At 44.5% G+C, this 16,372-nt stretch overlaps 1 protein-coding gene across 1 annotated transcript; it reads left to right on the forward strand.

Moving 5' to 3' along the window:
• The first annotated feature begins 921 nt into the window (after positions 1-921).
• LOC135575095 (mucin-2-like) lies at positions 922-16,161 on the forward strand. The gene is made up of 2 exons (XM_065027278.1): positions 922-1,534; positions 12,944-16,161. Exon 2 carries the CDS (start codon positions 13,350-13,352, stop codon positions 15,336-15,338), a length of 1,989 nt encoding a protein of 662 aa, XP_064883350.1. The 5' UTR covers positions 922-1,534; positions 12,944-13,349; the 3' UTR covers positions 15,339-16,161.
• The last annotated feature ends 211 nt before the right edge of the window (positions 16,162-16,372 follow it).

A 16,372-nucleotide genomic window follows, 5' to 3' on the forward strand; every position in this document is an offset into this window, starting at 1 on the left:
TCCCTAATCTGTGCATGTTGTTGGAGCATCTGGAATATAATCTGGTAATAATCCCTATTAACCTGCTGCTAATCTGCAATTAATCTGAGCATCTGGAATATAATCTGGTAATAATCCCTATTAACCTGCTGCTAATCTGCAATTAATCTGAGCATCTGGAATATAATCTGGTAATAATCCCTATTAACCTGCTGCTAATCTGCAATTAATCTGAGCATCTGGAATATAATCTGGTAATAATCCCTATTAACCTGCTGCTAATCTGCAATTAATCTGAATGAAATAATGACTGAAGGCTGGTGAACATGCTAGTGCTTTAATAACAGTTTATATTCAATATTCCACCCTAGTACAGTACATCAACATTCAGTTTCCAGACATTATACTCTCTCTCCTAGTACAGTACATCAACATTCAGTTTCCAGACATTATACTCTCTCTCCTAGTACAGTACATCAACATTCAGTTTCCAGACATTATACTCTCTCTCCTAGTACAGTACATCAACATTCAGTTTCCAGACATTATACTCTCTCTCCTAGTACAGTACATCAACATTCAGTTTCCAGACATTATACTCTCTCTCCTAGTACAGTACATCAACATCAACATTCAGTTTCCAGACATTATACTCTCTCTCCTAGTACAGTACATCAACATTCAGTTTCCAGACATTATACTCTCTCTCCTAGTACAGTACATCAACATTCAGTTTCCAGACATTATACTCTCTCTCCTAGTACAGTACATCAACATTCAGTTTCCAGACATTATACTCCTAGTACAGTACATCAACATTCAGTTTCCAGTACAGTACATCAACATTCAGTTTCCAGACATTATACTCATTCAGTTTCTCCTAGTACAGTACATCAACATTCAGTTTCCAGACATTATACATTCAGTTTCCAGACATTATCTCCTAGTACAGTACATCAACATTCAGTTTCCAGACATTATACTCCTAGTACAGTACATCAACATTCAGTTTCCAGACATTATACTCCTAGTACTGTGTAATGGTTCATAAGAAAAGCCTAATTATTCCTCACTAGAGGTGACTATTCTTCCTTAAAATCCACTCCGTTCTGCAAGGCCTCTGCTAACCTGTTACATTGTGTGATGTTACGTTTCTCTGTTTTTAATGACAACCTTTTTCTGTACTCCTGTCCAATCTTTGATTAAAAAAAAAATGCATCGTATTGTGATTTGTTGACGACTGTGTGTTTTGTACAATTTCATTCAGACAATCTAATTTTTAAAAAATGAAATAGTTTTGCTTGCGCATTATTGTCCCGTTTTCAATAAGGACTCATCCCTGTGTGGTCTATTGGACGTGATGGATGCTGCTTGTCGCATGCACACAGGAACGGCCAGAGGATCCCCTTTAGCCCTCGCCTGCGCAGCCTGACTACCCTGAAGACACTCCACCAGCCTGCGTACTGTTAACCTAAAGCCCGCTGACCAGCGAGCACCCTGGTGACCATGCATGGACCAGGATGCCACTGCTTCAGCGATACTTTACTTCTAATAGGTGTTGCTTTATTTTACATCAAATTGTATTTGTCACATGTGCCCGAATACAGCAGGTAAATGCTGATTTTAAAAGCCCTGAACCAACAAAGCAGTTTTAAGAAAATACCTCTTTTTTTTTAAAGTATGAGGTAAGAAAAACAAAGAGCAGCAGAACTGTGGAACTGCTGAATGAATGAATACCTTACCTGTTAGTTCTGCTGAGTACCTTACCACACAATCTCCTGTTAGTTCTGCTGAATACCTTACCACATAGTCTCCTGTTAGTTCTGCTGAATACCTTACCACATAGTCTCCTGTTAGTTCTGCTGAATACCTTACCACACAATCTCCTGTTAGTTCTGCTGAATACCTTACCACAGTCTCCTGTTAGTTCTGCTGAATAGTCTCCTGTTAGTTCTGCTGAATACCTTACCACACAGTCTCCTGTTAGTTCTGCTGAATACCTTACCACACAATCTCCTGTTAGTTCTGCTGAATACCTTACCACATAGTCTCCTGTTAGTTCTGCTGAATACCTTACCACATAGTCTCCTGTTAGTTCTGCTGAATACCTTACCACACAAGTCTCCTGTTAGTTCTGCTGAATACCTTACCACATAGTCTCCTGTTAGTTCTGCTGAATACCTTACCACACAATCTCCTGTTAGTTCTGCTGAATACCTTACCACATAGTCTCCTGTTAGTTCTGCTGAATACCTTACACATAGTCTCCTGTTAGTTCTGCTGAATACCTTACCACATAGTCTCCTGTTAGTTCTGCTGAATACCTTACCACATAGTCTCCTGTTAGTTCTGCTGAATACCTTACCACATAGTCTCCTGTTAGTTCTGCTGAATACCTTACCACATAGTCTCCTGTTAGTTCTGCTGAATACCTTACCACATAGTCTCCTGTTAGTTCTGCTGAATACCTTACCACATAGTCTCCTGTTAGTTCTGCTGAATACCTTACCACATAGTCTCCTGTTAGTTCTGCTGAATACCTTACCACACAATCTCCTGTTAGTTCTGCTGAATACCTTACCACACAATCTCCTGTTAGTTCTGCTGAATACCTTACCACACAGTCTCCTGTTAGTTCTGCTGAATACCTTACCACATAGTCTCCTGTTAGTTCTGCTGAGTTCTACCTTACCACATAGTCTCCTGTTAGTTCTGCTGAATACCTTACCACACAATCTCCTGTTAGTTCTGCTGAATACCTTACCACATAGTCTCCTGTTAGTTCTGCTGACATAGTCTCCCTTACCACATAGTCTCCTGTTAGTTCTGCTGAATACCTTACCACATAGTCTCCTGTTAGTTCTGCTGAATACCTTACCACACAATCTCCTGTTAGTTCTGCTGAATACCTTACCACACAGTCTCCTGTTAGTTCTGCTGAATACCTTACCACACAATCTCCTGTTAGTTCTGCTGAATACCTTACCACATAGTCTCCTGTTAGTTCTGCTGAATACCTTACCACACAATCTCCTGTTAGTTCTGCTGAATACCTTACCACATAGTCTCCTGTTAGTTCTGCTGAATACCTTACCACACAGTCTCCTGTTAGTTCTGCTGAATACCTTACCACACAATCTCCTGTTAGTTCTGCTGAATACCTTACCACATAGTCTCCTGTTAGTTCTGCTGAATACCTTACCACATAGTCTCCTGTTAGTTCTGCTGAATACCTTACCACACAGTCTCCTGTTAGTTCTGCTGAATGAATACCTTACCACATAGTCTCCTGTTAGTTCTGCTGAATACCTTACCACACAGTCTCCTGTTAGTTCTGCTGAATACCTTACACATAGTCTCCTGTTAGTTCTGCTGAATACCTTACCACACAGTCTCCTGTTAGTTCTGCTGAATACCTTACCACACAATCTCCTGTTAGTTCTGCTGAATACCTTACCACATAGTCTCCTGTTAGTTCTGCTGAATACCTTACCACACAGTCTCCTGTTAGTTCTGCTGAATACCTTACCACACAGTCTCCTGTTAGTTCTGCTGAATACCTTACCACATAGTCTCCTGTTAGTTCTGCTGAATACCTTACCACATAGTCTCCTGTTAGTTCTGCTGAATACCTTACCACACAATCTCCTGTTAGTTCTGCTGAATACCTTACCACATAGTCTCCTGTTAGTTCTGCTGAATACCTTACCACATAGTCTCCTGTTAGTTCTGCTGAATACCTTACCACACAATCTCCTGTTAGTTCTGCTGAATACCTTACCACACAATCTCCTGTTAGTTCTGCTGAATACCTTACCACACAGTCTCCTGTTAGTTCTGCTGAATACCTTACCACACAATCTCCTGTTAGTTCTGCTGAATACCTTACCACATAGTCTCCTGTTAGTTCTGCTGAATACCTTACCACACAAGTCTCCTGTTAGTTCTGCTGAATACCTTACCACATAGTCTCCTGTTAGTTCTGCTGAATACCTTACCACACAATCTCCTGTTAGTTCTGCTGAATACCTTACCACACAGTCTCCTGTTAGTTCTGCTGAATACCTTACCACACAATCTCCTGTTAGTTCTGCTGAATACCTTACCACACAAGTCTCCTGTTAGTTCTGCTGAATACCTTACCACACAGTCTCCTGTTAGTTCTGCTGAATACCTTACCACATAGTCTCCTGTTAGTTCTGCTGAATACCTTACCCACATAGTCTCCTGTTAGTTCTGCTGAATACCTTACCACACAATCTCCTGTTAGTTCTGCTGAATACCTTACCACACAGTCTCCTGTTAGTTCTGCTGAATACCTTACCACATAGTCTCCTGTTAGTTCTGCTGAATACCTTACCACACAGTCTCCTGTTAGTTCTGCTGAATACCTTACCACATAGTCTCCTGTTAGTTCTGCTGAATACCTTACCACATAGTCTCCTGTTAGTTCTGCTGAATACCTTACCACATAGTCTCCTGTTAGTTCTGCTGAATACCTTACCACATAGTCTCCTGTTAGTTCTGCTGAATACCTTACCACATAGTCTCCTGTTAGTTCTGCTGAATACTGTTAGTTCTTACCACATAGTCTCCTGTTAGTTCTGCTGAATACCTTACCACATAGTCTCCTGTTAGTTCTGCTGAATACCTTACCACACAGTCTCCTGTTAGTTCTGCTGAATACCTTACCACACAGTCTCCTGTTAGTTCTGCTGAATACCTTACCACACTGTTAGTCTCCTGTTAGTTCTGCTGAATACCTTACCACACAGTCTCCTGAATGTTACAATCTCCTGTTAGTTCTGCTGAATACCTTACCACACAGTCTCCTGTTAGTTCTGCTGAATACCTTACCACATAGTCTCCTGTTAGTTCTGCTGAATACCTTACCACACAATCTCCTGTTAGTTCTGCTGAATACCTTACCACATAGTCTCCTGTTAGTTCTGCTGAATACCTTACCACACAATCTCCTGTTAGTTCTGCTGAATACCTTACCACATAGTCTCCTGTTAGTTCTGCTGAATACCTTACCACACAATCTCCTGTTAGTTCTGCTGAATACCTTACCACATAGTCTCCTGTTAGTTCTGCTGAATACCTTACCACATAGTCTCCTGTTAGTTCTGCTGAATACCTTACCACATAGTCTCCTGTTAGTTCTGCTGAATACCTTACCACATAGTCTCCTGTTAGTTCTGCTGAATACCTTACCACATAGTCTCCTGTTAGTTCTGCTGAATACCTTACCACATAGTCTCCTGTTAGTTCTGCTGAATACCTTACCACATAGTCTCCTGTTAGTTCTGCTGAATACCTTACCACACAATCTCCTGTTAGTTCTGCTGAATACCTTACACACATAGTCTCCTGTTAGTTCTGCTGAATACCTTACCACACAGTCTCCTGTTAGTTCTGCTGAATACCTTACCACATAGTCTCCTGTTAGTTCTGCTGAATACCTTACCACACAGTCTCCTGTTAGTTCTACCACTGAATACCTTACCACATAGTCTCCTGTTAGTTCTGCTGAATACCTTACCACACAGTCTCCTGTTAGTTCTGCTGAATACCTTACCACACAATCTCCTGTTAGTTCTGCTGAATACCTTACCACACAATCTCCTGTTAGTTCTGCTGAATACCTTACCACATAGTCTCCTGTTAGTTCTGCTGAATACCTTACCACACAATCTCCTGTTAGTTCTGCTGAATACCTTACCACATAGTCTCCTGTTAGTTCTGCTGAATACCTTACCACATAGTCTCCTGTTAGTTCTGCTGAATACCTTACCACATAGTCTCCTGTTAGTTCTGCTGAATACCTGCTGAATACCTTACCACACAATCTCCTGTTAGTTCTGCTGAATACCTTACCACACAATCTCCTGTTAGTTCTGCTGAATACCTTACCACACAATCTCCTGTTAGTTCTGCTGAATACCTTACCACATAGTCTCCTGTTAGTTCTGCTGAATACCTTACCACACAGTCTCCTGTTAGTTCTGCTGAATACCTTACCACATAGTCTCCTGTTAGTTCTGCTGAATACCTTACCACACAGTCTCCTGTTAGTTCTGCTGAATACCTTACCACACAAGTCTCCTGTTAGTTCTGCTGAATACCTTACCACATAGTCTCCTGTTAGTTCTGCTGAATACCTTACCACATAGTCTCCTGTTAGTTCTGCTGAATACCTTACCACACAATCTCCTGTTAGTTCTGCTGAATACCTTACCACATAGTCTCCTGTTAGTTCTGCTGAATACCTTACCACACAGTCTCCTGTTAGTTCTGCTGAATACCTTACCACATAGTCTCCTGTTAGTTCTGCTGAATACCTTACCACACAATCTCCTGTTAGTTCTGCTGAATACCTTACCACACAATCTCCTGTTAGTTCTGCTGAATACCTTACCACATAGTCTCCTGTTAGTTCTGCTGAATACCTTACCACACAGTCTCCTGTTAGTTCTGCTGAATACCTTACCTGAATACCTTACCACACAGTCTCCTGTTAGTTCTGCTGAATACCTTACCACATAGTCTCCTGTTAGTTCTGCTGAATACCTTACCACACAGTCTCCTGTTAGTTCTGCTGAATACCTTACCACACAATCTCCTGTTAGTTCTGCTGAATACCTTACCACATAGTCTCCTGTTAGTTCTGCTGAATACCTTACCACATAGTCTCCTGTTAGTTCTGCTGAATACCTTACCACACAATCTCCTGTTAGTTCTGCTGAATACCTTACCACATAGTCTCCTGTTAGTTCTGCTGAATACCTTACCACATAGTCTCCTGTTAGTTCTGCTGAATACCTTACCACATAGTCTCCTGTTAGTTCTGCTGAACCTTACACATAGTCTCCCTTACCTTACACAATCTCCTGTTAGTTCTGCTGAATACCTTACCACACAATCTCCTGTTAGTTCTGCTGAATACCTTACCACACAAGTCTCCTGTTAGTTCTGCTGAATACCTTACCACACAATCTCCTGTTAGTTCTGCTGAATACCTTACCACATAGTCTCCTGTTAGTTCTGCTGAATACCTTACCACACAATCTCCTGTTAGTTCTGCTGAATACCTTACCACATAGTCTCCTGTTAGTTCTGCTGAATACCTTACCACACAGTCTCCTGTTAGTTCTGCTGAATACCTTACCACACAATCTCCTGTTAGTTCTGCTGAATACCTTACCACACAATCTCCTGTTAGTTCTGCTGAATACCTTACCACATAGTCTCCTGTTAGTTCTGCTGAATACCTTACCACACAGTCTCCTGTTAGTTCTGCTGAATACCTTACCACATAGTCTCCTGTTAGTTCTGCTGAATACCTTACCACATAGTCTCCTGTTAGTTCTGCTGAATACCTTACCACACAATCTCCTGTTAGTTCTGCTGAATACCTTACCACATCTCCTGTTATCTCCTGTTAGTTCTGCTGAATACCTTACCACACAATCTCCTGTTAGTTCTGCTGAATACCTTACCACACAATCTCCTGTTAGTTCTGCTGAATACCTTACCACATAGTCTCCTGTTAGTTCTGCTGAATACCTTACCACATAGTCTCCTGTTAGTTCTGCTGAATACCTTACCACATAGTCTCCTGTTAGTTCTGCTGAATACCTTACCACACAATCTCCTGTTAGTTCTGCTGAATACCTTACCACACAATCTCCTGTTAGTTCTGCTGAATACCTTACCACACAATCTCCTGTTAGTTCTGCTGAATACCTTACCACATAGTCTCCTGTTAGTTCTGCTGAATACCTTACCACACAATCTCCTGTTAGTTCTGCTGAATACCTTACCACATAGTCTCCTGTTAGTTCTGCTGAATACCTTACCACACAGTCTCCTGTTAGTTCTGCTGAATACCTTACCACACAATCTCCTGTTAGTTCTGCTGAATACCTTACCACATAGTCTCCTGTTAGTTCTGCTGAATACCTTACCACATAGTCTCCTGTTAGTTCTGCTGAATACCTTACCACACAATCTCCTGTTAGTTCTGCTGAATACCTTACCACATAGTCTCCTGTTAGTTCTGCTGAATACCTTACCACACAGTCTCCTGTTAGTTCTGCTGAATACCTTACCACACAATCTCCTGTTAGTTCTGCTGAATACCTTACCACACAATCTCCTGTTAGTTCTGCTGAATACCTTACCACACAATCTCCTGTTAGTTCTGCTGAATACCTTACCACACAGTCTCCTGTTAGTTCTGCTGAATACCTTACCACACAGTCTCCTGTTCTGCTGAATACCTTACCACACAGTCTCCTGTTCTGCTGAATACCTTACCACATAGTCTCCTGTTAGTTCTGCTGAATACCTTACCACACAATCTCCTGTTAGTTCTGCTGAGTACCTTACCACACAATCTCCTGTTAGTTCTGCTGAGTACCTTACCACATAGTCTCCTGTTAGTTCTGCTGATTACCTTACCACATAGCCTCCTGTTAGTTCTGCTGATTACCTTACCACATAGTCTCCTGTTAGTTCTGCTGAGTACCTTACCACATAGTCTCCTGTTAGTTCTGCTGAATACCTTACCACATAGTCTCCTGTTAGTTCTGCTGAATACCTTACCACACAATCTCCTGTTAGTTCTGCTGAATACCTTACCACACAATCTCCTGTTAGTTCTGCTGAGTACCTTACCACACAATCTCCTGTTAGTTCTGCTGAATACCTTACCACACAATCTCCTGTTAGTTCTGCTGAGTACCTTACCACATAGTCTCCTGTTAGTTCTGCTGAATACCTTACCACACAGTCTCCTGTTAGTTCTGCTGAATACCTTACCACATAGTCTCCTGTTAGTTCTGCTGAATACCTTACCACACAATCTCCTGTTAGTTCTGCTGAATACCTTACCACATAGTCTCCTGTTAGTTCTGCTGAATACCTTACCACACAATCTCCTGTTAGTTCTGCTGAACACCTTACCACACAATCTCCTGTTAGTTCTGCTGAATACCTTACCACACAGTCTCCTGTTAGTTCTGCTGAATACCTTACCACATAGTCTCCTGTTAGTTCTGCTGATTACCTTACCACATAGTCTCCTGTTAGTTCTGCTGAAAACCTTACCACACAATCTCCTGTTAGTTCTGCTGAATACCTTACCACACAGTCTCCTGTTAGTTCTGCTGAATACCTTACCACACAGTCTCCTGTTAGTTCTGCTGAATACCTTACCACATAGTCTCCTGTTAGTTCTGCTGAATACCTTACCACATAGTCTCCTGTTAGTTCTGCTGAATACCTTACCACATAGTCTCCTGTTAGTTCTGCTGAATACCTTACCACATAGTCTCCTGTTAGTTCTGCTGATAGTCTACCTTACCTTACCACATAGTCTCCTGTTAGTTCTGCTGAATACCTTACCACATAGTCTCCTGTTAGTTCTGCTGAATACCTTACCACATAGTCTCCTGTTAGTTCTGCTGAATACCTTACCACATAGTCTCCTGTTAGTTCTGCTGAATACCTTACCACACAGTCTCCTGTTAGTTCTGCTGAATACCTTACCACACAGTCTCCTGTTAGTTCTGCTGAATACCTTACCACACAGTCTCCTGTTAGTTCTGCTGAATACCTTACCACACAGTCTCCTGTTAGTTCTGCTGAATACCTTACCACACAGTCTCCTGTTAGTTCTGCTGAATACCTTACCACATAGTCTCCTGTTAGTTCTGCTGAATACCTTACCACACAATCTCCTGTTAGTTCTGCTGAATACCTTACCACATAGTCTCCTGTTAGTTCTGCTGAGCACCTTACCACACAATCTCCTGTTAGTTCTGCTGAATACCTTACCACATAGTCTCCTGTTAGTTCTGCTGAATACCTTACCACACAATCTCCTGTTAGTTCTGCTGAATACCTTACCACATAGTCTCCTGTTAGTTCTGCTGAATACCTTACCACATAGTCTCCTGTTCTGCTGAATACCTTACCACATAGTCTCCTGTTCTGCTGAATACCTTACCACATAGTCTCCTGTTAGTTCTGCTGAATACCTTACCACATAGTCTCCTGTTAGTTCTGCTGAATACCTTACCACACAATCTCCTGTTAGTTCTGCTGAATACCTTACCACACAATCTCCTGTTAGTTCTGCTGAATACCTTACCACACAATCTCCTGTTAGTTCTGCTGAGTACCTTACCACATAGTCTCCTGTTAGTTCTGCTGAATACCTTACCACACAGTCTCCTGTTAGTTCTGCTGAATACCTTACCACACAATCTCCTGTTAGTTCTGCTGAATACCTTACCACACAATCTCCTGTTAGTTCTGCTGAATACCTTACCACATAGTCTCCTGTTAGTTCTGCTGAATACCTTACCACATAGTCTCCTGTTAGTTCTGCTGAATACCTTACCACACAATCTCCTGTTAGTTCTGCTGAATACCTTACCACATAGTCTCCTGTTAGTTCTGCTGAATACCTTACCACACAGTCTCCTGTTAGTTCTGCTGAATACCTTACCACACAATCTCCTGTTAGTTCTGCTGAATACCTTACCACACAATCTCCTGTTAGTTCTGCTGAATACCTTACCACACAATCTCCTGTTAGTTCTGCTGAATACCTTACCACACAGTCTCCTGTTAGTTCTGCTGAATACCTTACCACACAGTCTCCTGTTCTGCTGAATACCTTACCACACAGTCTCCTGTTCTGCTGAATACCTTACCACATAGTCTCCTGTTAGTTCTGCTGAATACCTTACCACACAATCTCCTGTTAGTTCTGCTGAGTACCTTACCACACAATCTCCTGTTAGTTCTGCTGAGTACCTTACCACATAGTCTCCTGTTAGTTCTGCTGATTACCTTACCACATAGTCTCCTGTTAGTTCTGCTGATTACCTTACCACATAGTCTCCTGTTAGTTCTGCTGAGTACCTTACCACATAGTCTCCTGTTAGTTCTGCTGAATACCTTACCACATAGTCTCCTGTTAGTTCTGCTGAATACCTTACCACACAATCTCCTGTTAGTTCTGCTGAATACCTTACCACACAATCTCCTGTTAGTTCTGCTGAGTACCTTACCACACAATCTCCTGTTAGTTCTGCTGAATACCTTACCACACAATCTCCTGTTAGTTCTGCTGAATACCTTACCACACAGTCTCCTGTTAGTTCTGCTGAATACCTTACCACATAGTCTCCTGTTAGTTCTGCTGAATACCTTACCACACAATCTCCTGTTAGTTCTGCTGAATACCTTACCACATAGTCTCCTGTTAGTTCTGCTGAATACCTTACCACACAATCTCCTGTTAGTTCTGCTGAACACCTTACCACACAATCTCCTGTTAGTTCTGCTGAATACCTTACCACACAGTCTCCTGTTAGTTCTGCTGAATACCTTACCACATAGTCTCCTGTTAGTTCTGCTGAAAACCTTACCACACAATCTCCTGTTAGTTCTGCTGAATACCTTACCACACAGTCTCCTGTTAGTTCTGCTGAATACCTTACCACATAGTCTCCTGTTAGTTCTGCTGATTACCTTACCACATAGTCTCCTGTTAGTTCTGCTGAATACCTTACCACATAGTCTCCTGTTAGTTCTGCTGAATACCTTACCACATAGTCTCCTGTTAGTTCTGCTGAATACCTTACCACACAATCTCCTGTTAGTTCTGCTGAATACCTTACCACATAGTCTCCTGTTAGTTCTGCTGAATACCTTACCACATAGTCGCCTGTTAGTTCTGCTGAATACCTTACCACATAGTCTCCTGTTAGTTCTGCTGAATACCTTACCACATAGTCTCCTGTTAGTTCTGCTGAGTACCTTACCACATAGTCTCCTGTTAGTTCTGCTGAATACCTTACCACATAGTCTCCTGTTAGTTCTGCTGAATACCTTACCACATAGTCTCCTGTTAGTTCTGCTGAGTACCTTACCACATAGTATCCTGTTAGTTCTGCTGAGTACCTTACCACATAGTCTCCTGTTAGTTCTGCTGAATACCTTACCACATAGTCTCCTGTTAGTTCTGCTGAATACCTTACCACATAGTCTCCTGTTAGTTCTGCTGAATACCTTACCACATAGTCTCCTGTTAGTTCTGCTGAATACCTTACCACATAGTCTCCTGTTAGTTCTGCTGAGTACCTTACCACATAGTCTCCTGTTAGTTCTGCTGAATACCTTACCACATAGTCTCCTGTTAGTTCTGCTGAGTACCTTACCACATAGTCTCCTGTTAGTTCTGCTGAATACCTTACCACATAGTCTCCTGTTAGTTCTGCTGATTACCTTACCACACAGTCTCCTGTTAGTTCTGCTGAATACCTTACCACACAGTCTCCTGTTCTTCTGAATACCTTACCACATAGTCTCCTGTTAGTTCTGCTGAATACCTTACCACATAGTCTCCTGTTAGTTCTGCTGAATACCTTACCACATAGTCTCCTGTTAGTTCTGCTGAATACCTTACCACATAGTATCCTGTTAGTTCTGCTAAATACCTTACCACACAGTCTCCTGTTAGTTCTGCTGAATACCTTACCACATAGTCTCCTGTTAGTTCTGCTGAATACCTTACCACATAGTCTCCTGTTAGTTCTGCTGAATACCTTACCACATAGTCTCCTGTTGGTTCTGCTGAATACAGTGTCTCCTGATGTGTTATTGTGTCTGTGTTCTGCTGAATACAATGTCTTCTGTTGTGTTAATGTGTCTGTGTTCTGCTGAATACAGTGTCTTCTGCACCTCCTCCTACCCCTCCTTTTCCTGTTCTGTACAGCTGCCGTAGCCTGTTCACCTCCCCCCGTAGCCTGTTCACCTCCCCCCGTAGCCTGTTCACGTCTCCCCTTTTCCTATTTTAATTCACCTCTCATTTCTCTGTTTTTGTTTATTTCTTTGTGTCCCATTGTTGTCTTGTTTCCTGTCTGTTCCCTGTTCCTTGTTTCAGGTATTTCTTCCCCCCTCTGGATGCCCCCAGGGCAGGGCCCAGGTACGGCCACCTGCTGCCCCCCTTCTCTGATAGAGCACTCTGATGCCCAGTTCAGCCCCCACAGCCAGCTCCCCCAGTCCCCCATGGCCATCCATGGCCAGCCCCCCCAATCCCCTCTGTCCCTGCACAGACTGTACTCACACTCTAGAGCCCTCAACACCCTGCCTGAACACGACTGACCCTCTAGAGCCCTCAACACCCTGCCTGAACACGACTGACCCTCTAGAGCCCTCAACACCCTGCCTGAACACGACTGACCCTAGAGCCCTCAACACCATGCCTGAACACGACTGACCCTCTAGAGCCCTCAACACCCTGCCTGAACACGACTGACCCTCTAGAGCCCTCAACACCCTGCCTGAACATGGCTGACCCTCTAGAGCCCTCAACACCATGCCTGAACACGGCTGACCCTCTAGAGCCCTCAACACCTTGCCTGAACACAGCTGACCCTCTAGAGCCCTCAACACCATGCCTGAACACGGCTGACCCTCTAGAGCCCTCAACACCATGCCTGAACACGGCTGACCCTCTAGAGCCCTCAACACCCTGCCTGAACACAGCTGACCCTATAGAGCCCTCAACACCCTGCCTGAACACAGCTGACCCTCTAGAGCCCTCAACATCCTGCCTGAACACAGCTGACCCTCCAGACCCCTCAACACCATGCCTGAACACGGCTGACCCTCTAGAGCCCTCAACACCCTGCCTGAACACGACTGATCCTCTAGAGCTCTCAACATCCTGCCTGAACACAGCTGACCCTCCAGACCCCTCAACACCATGCCTGAACACGGCTGACCCTCTAGAGCACTCAACACCCTGCCTGAACACGACTGATCCTCTAGAGCTCTCAACATCCTGCCTGAACACAGCTGACCCTCCAGACCCCTCAACACCATGCCTGAACACGGCTGACCCTCTAGAGCCCTCAACACCCTGCCTGAACACGGCTGACCCTCTAGAGCCCTCAACACCCTGCCTGAACATGGCTGACCTTCTAGAGCCCTCAACACCATGCCTGAACACGGCTGACCCTCTAGAGCCCTCAACACCCTGCCTGAACACAGCTGACCCTATAGAGCCCTCAACACCCTGCCTGAACACAGCTGACCCTCTAGAGCCCTCAACATCCTGCCTGAACACAGCTGACCCTCCAGACCCCTCAACACCATGCCTGAACACGGCTGACCCTCCAGACCCCTCAACACCATGCCTGAACACGGCTGACCCTCTAGAGCCCTCAACACCCTGCCTGAACACGACTGACCCTCTAGAGCTCTCAACATCATGCCTGAACACGGCTGACCCTCTAGAGCCCTCAACACCCTGCCTGAACACAGCTGACCCTCTAGAGCCCTCAACATCCTGCCTGAACACAGCTGACCCTCCAGACCCCTCAACACCATGCCTGAACACGGCTGACCCTCTAGAGCCCTCAACACCCTGCCTGAACACAGCTGACCCTCTAGAGCCCTCAACACCCTGCCTGAACACGGCTGACCCTCTAGAGCCCTCAACACCCTGCCTGAACACAGCTGACCCTCTAGAGCCCTCAACACCCTGCCTGAACACGGCTGACCCTCTAGAGCCCTCAACACCATGCCTGAACACGGCTGACCCTCTAGAGCCCTCAACACCCTGCCTGAACACGGCTGACCCTCTAGAGCCCTCAACACCCTGCCTGAACACGGCTGACCCTCTAGAGCCCTCAACACCCTGCCTGAACATGGCTGACCTTCTAGAGCCCTCAACACCATGCCTGAACACGGCTGACCCTCTAGACCCCTCAACACCATGCCTGAACACGGCTGACCCTCTAGAGCCCTCAACACCCTGCCTGAACACGGCTGACCCTCTAGAGCCCTCAACACCCTGTCTGAACACGGCTGACCCTCTAGAGCCCTCAACACCCTGCCTGAACACGACTGACCCTCTAGAGCCCTCAACACCATGTCTGAACACGGCTGACCCTCTAGAGCCCTCAACACCATGCCTGAACACGGCTGACCCTCTAGAGCCCTCAACACCCTGCCTGAACACGGCTGACCCTCTAGAGCCCTCAACACCATGCCTGAACACGGCTGACCCTCTAGAGCCCTCAACACCCTGCCTGAACACGGCTGACCCTCTAGAGCCCTCAACACCATGCCTGAACACGGCTGACCCTCTAGAGCCCTCAACACCCTGCCTGAACACGGCTGACCCTCTAGAGCCCTCAACACCCTGCCTGAACACGGCTGACCCTCTAGAGCCCTCAACACCCTGCCTGAACACGGCTGACCCTCTAGAGCCCTCAACACCCTGCCTGAACACCACTGACTGGGAGGATACTCTTCTTCTTAGTGACTAATCAGAAGAAGACCTTCCCCTCTCCCAGAACAGTTTGAAAAATGTAATGATTTCTTATCCATTTTGTTTACGATAGTCCCTCCGTATGTAAACAGCCCTAGTGCTGACTGACAGTCTGACAGTCTGCCTCCCTGGCAGTCTGCCTCCCTGGCAGTCTGCCTCCCTGGCAGTCTGCCTCCCTGACAGTCTGCCTCCCTGGCAGTCTGCCTCCCTGGCAGTCGGCCCAGATGTAGTCTCCCAGAGTTGTGAGTGATGATTCTCTAGATATATATTTGATCTGGGTTTTTATTGAATTAAAAACCAACATGCTGGTTTACTACGGTGCCTACGGTTCAAACTCACATCACTGTGTTGGAATGTGTCTTTACAAGACCGTGGCTCTGGGTGTAATTAATGTGGGTGTAATTAATGTGGGTGTAATTCATGTGGGTGTTATTAATGTGGGTGTAATTCATGTGGGTGTAATTCATGTGGGTGTAATTAATGTGGGTGTAATTCATGTGGGTGTTATTAATGTGGGTGTAATTCATGTGGGTGTAATTCATGTGGGTGTAATTCATGTGGGTGTAATTCCCGTGGGTGTAATTCCCGTGGGTGTAATTCCCGTGGGTGTAATTCATGCGGGTGTTATTCCCGTGGGTGTAATTCCCGTGGGTGTAATTCCCGTGGGTGTTATTCATGTGTGTGTTATTCATGTGGGTGTAATTCCTGTGTGTGTGTGTGTGTGTGTGTTTAATTTCAAGCCTAATGTTGTTGCATTAATGAAATGGGGGCTATTCAATGCATATGAGAGATTTTAAAGAATAAATGCTCATTTAAATGTCCGAACTGACTATACCATCACCACAGTAACATGAAAACCCAAGTCCGAACTGACTATACCATCACCACAGTAACATGAAAACCCAACGCTGTTATACAATGCTCATTTAAATGTCCGAACTGACTATACCATCACCACAGTAACATGAAAACCCAACGCTGTTATACAATGCTCATTTAAATGTCCGAACTGACTATACCATCACCACAGTA

The sequence above is a fragment of the Oncorhynchus nerka genome, linkage group LG14 (assembly GCF_034236695.1).
Source record: "Oncorhynchus nerka isolate Pitt River linkage group LG14, Oner_Uvic_2.0, whole genome shotgun sequence".
NCBI lineage: Eukaryota > Metazoa > Chordata > Actinopteri > Salmoniformes > Salmonidae > Oncorhynchus > Oncorhynchus nerka.

Excerpts from the sequence above, each read along its gene's own strand:
- LOC135575095 (XM_065027278.1), top strand. The coding sequence starts at position 13,350 with ATGGCTGACCCTCTAGAGCCCTCAACACCATGCCTGAACACGGCTGAC.